We start from the raw sequence: 3,612 nt of genomic DNA on the forward strand, positions 1-3,612 counted from the left end.
CCTTTTGTATACATTAAATACAGGTACGAAAACTAATTATATGGTGACTGTATGCCCTTTAAAAACACAGTTTAGCAACTTTCATAAGGGTTAACCTAAAGCAAACTCAGAAGTTGTTCACAAGTACAAGATTTGGATCATTAACTGTAAAGAAGTGCTTTGACAGAGACAATGTTGAACCTCGCAGGAAGTGTTGTATACTTTGAGATGAGAAAATGTGAATCTCACCCTCTCCAGCAAACCTGGAAAGTCTAGTTTTGCGGAACTGGAACTTCAGCACCTTCCTTTCTACCTCCACCAGGTTGTTTCGGACCCTGAATTAACGACGACATCATTATGTATTTTCGTTTCATGCATAACCATGGTGGAAGATTGTAGATGCATAAAAGAACCGGCCATGTACTATGAATGCTACTCATGGCTCCGAAAGGGTTAATTCCGTCTGAGCTAAGTCCAAATCGTATGTTTCTAACCTCGTTGCCAAATTCTGGATACATATTATCAATATTTTTCCATTGAGGTGAATCTGCAACATGTCTTAATTTTCCATCATTTATACGATTATCTGAATGCCAACGCAATAACTTTGCTTCTTTCTCATTTGGAAATAATCGTTTTAGTCTTGGTATGATTGGCAAATACCACAACAATTTAGCTGGTTGTCCATTCTTCACATCTTCGTCAACATCATCGGTTTTGGTTTTACACTTATACCTCGAAGCGCCACACTTAAAACATTTATGATCATTTTTGAACTTCTTTCTATACAACATGCAATCATTTGGACATGCATGTATTCTTTTCACTTTTAATCCCATCGGGCACATAAGTTTCTTTGCTTTGTATAACGAAACTGGCAACTCGTTATCTTCCGGAAGCATTTCATGCACAACCTCTAATAGATATGTGAAACTTACATCACTCCACCCGTACTTAGTCTTTGCGTTAAACAATTTCAAAACAGCACTAAGTTTCGAAAAATTCAAACAACCAGTGTATAATGGTTTTTCTGAATCTTCAAATAGATGTTTTAATTTTTCTTGTTCACTGTCACCAATATTAGTCCCTAAATCGTTATACATGTCATTTAAATTGTCATTGACGTCATTTAAATCACCATCGTCATTATCTATTAAATTGTGTTTATCATCACTGTCCTTATTTGACGACGTGCCACGATCAGTAAATGACTCACCATGCATTGACCAACAAGTATATCTAGGTTTAAAACCACGAGATATCAAATGGTACTCTATTTCATTTATATCATCATATCTTTTGTTGTTTTCACAACTCCTACAAGGACACCAGATCATTTTATCTCCAACTTTCACTTGATTATCTTTTGCAGCCTTCAGAAAACCTTTAACGCCATTTATATATGTTTTACCCGTAGATAAACGACCGTACATCCAGTCTTTACGATCCGTCTGAAAAAAACAAATAAATATATGAATATGATGTAAATCGGTTTTCTAAGGCAGCGAATCCTAACCCACTTTTTGAAAATTATATCTCGCATGCATACATTTTAACAAGTTGACATTTAAGAAAAAATCGGCAGCATTTCCCCTTAACTCCCCAAGCATGCGTATAAACCGCAAGCTCGAAAGAGTAAAAGGAAATAATCACCAGATTTTTCTTAAATGTCAACCCGTTAAAATATATACACATCCTAAACGAGATATAATATTCAAAAAGCAATCCCGAAAAGGGACAATCCAAAATTTATCTCTATTAGATAAATTTTGGACGGGTATATACTCTAAAGGGCTATAAGATTAATTAGCGAGTACGTATAATATTAATATTCATAAAAAAAAAGCTCAAGTTTCTTACCTCCATGAATATGATGAAAGCTTGAAAATGGAAGAAGAGTGGATGAAGAAGAGAATGAACATGAAAAAGAGTATGAGCTAGGCATATATAACGTTACAATTTTCAAATTCTCGTAACTCTATATTTACAACGGTTTCAAAATTATTTTTTTGAATTTTTTTATATATATACAGCGGTTATTATCATTTACAGCGGTTCCAAATTAATTTTTTAAATTTCTTATACCTTTACAGCGGTTTTACCGTTATTAAATATATTATTATTATTTGTGAACTATAAAACAGCGTGTTTTTTTTAAACCGTTGTATACGTTATTTAAGAAACGCTGTAAATTTCCATTTTTGTAGTAGTGGAATTTGGGGTAACAAGTCTTACTTTCGTTTTGATGGATGGACATGAGACTTGTGTTGATGAACAACTGTGAGAAAACATGCTCGAAAGAAACATCAATTAAACGAATAGCACTCAATAACATTTAACCTAGACCTAAAATAGAAAGAATCTGGAATCAGATTCAAATGAGCAACGAGGGAACTACCGGAACAAATAAACGAAATTACATGTGTCGAATTTTTGTGTGAATGAACCGGTGCCGGTGCCGTGTGAATGCACCAGTGCCGGCCAGGCGACAGAACGACGGAGAACCTCTCACATTCTTGGTTTCATCTCTGAGTTCTCTACTTCTATTCTGTTTTGTTATTTAATTCCAAAGTTGCCTCTCTTAGTATTTTTTCATTAAATCAACCATTCTCAATTCAATTTGATCTTATAATTTAATCCAAAGGCTCTTAAGGGGGTTCCTTAGTTCTCCACCTTTTGGAGTTCCCTCTTGAATTCGTCCATATCTATATACTACTAGTTTTTATCCCCCGTATTACAGGGGGTGTTTTATATTGTTTGTTCTAATATTTATCTATTTTTTGAAATTATATTTTTTATTGTATGAAAGTTAATAATATACTTATGATCTGATGATAAATTGTTTCACAAATAAATGAATTATTATAACCCAATTTAAAAGCTATATGATTTTGATGAGACCCAAGACCCGTTTATTTATTTTACTATAAAATTGGTTTTTTAATTATAAATAATATTTATGAAAGTTAATAATATACTTATGGTTTGATGAGACCCAAGACCCGTTTATTTTTTTTACTATAAAATTGGTTTTTAATTTAAATAATATATATATATATCTTTTAAAATAAATAAGATATTAATTTTTAGTATATCCTATTTTATAGGATTTTTACATCAATAATTTGGTGAGAATAATTTTTAATTTAATGAGATATTGTAACTCGTTTAAGGAATATCTGGGTTTAGTAGGACCCATATCTATGAATTCGGGTCAAATGAATGAGAAACCTCCATTTTAAAATCAAACAAATCTGGTGACTCCAAAAAAAGGGGGAGCGACCACATCACGACACGTAGGATTTTTATGTTTTCGTTTATATATATTATAGATATATAATATAGGAGTGAGGGACCTCTTAAATTTTAAGAGGTATCATTTTTGTTGCCTATTCTACAATTAACAATGCATAGAATTTTAAGAATGTAGGGTAATATAGTCTTTGCTCATTCAAGAATAATTTATAAAAATGGTCCTTCAACTTCAACCAAGTTTAGTTAATTTATTAGATATTTACACACTTTCCCCTCATTATAAACCAACTATCTCCACGACTTTTTAACGACCATAACCTTTTCACACGTTAATATTTTTTTCTAAAAATTACACCATAAAGATGAGCATTTATTCTC

The 3,612-nt window shown here is 32.1% G+C and overlaps 1 protein-coding gene across 1 annotated transcript; it reads right to left on the minus strand.

Moving 5' to 3' along the window:
- Positions 1-251: 251 nt before the first annotated feature.
- LOC143603987 (uncharacterized) lies at positions 252-1,845 on the minus strand. Its single transcript, XM_077080603.1, has 2 exons — positions 1,840-1,845; positions 252-1,430 (listed from the first exon to the last, which is right to left on the minus strand). The coding sequence occupies exons 1-2, from the start codon at positions 1,843-1,845 to the stop codon at positions 252-254; spliced, it is 1,185 nt and encodes a 394-aa protein (XP_076936718.1).
- Positions 1,846-3,612: the final 1,767 nt, after the last annotated feature.

This window comes from Bidens hawaiensis, unplaced genomic scaffold, assembly GCF_021521415.1.
Source record: "Bidens hawaiensis isolate Kalapana, Puna unplaced genomic scaffold, B.hawaiensis_p1.1 tig00063568_1, whole genome shotgun sequence".
Lineage (NCBI taxonomy): Eukaryota > Viridiplantae > Streptophyta > Magnoliopsida > Asterales > Asteraceae > Bidens > Bidens hawaiensis.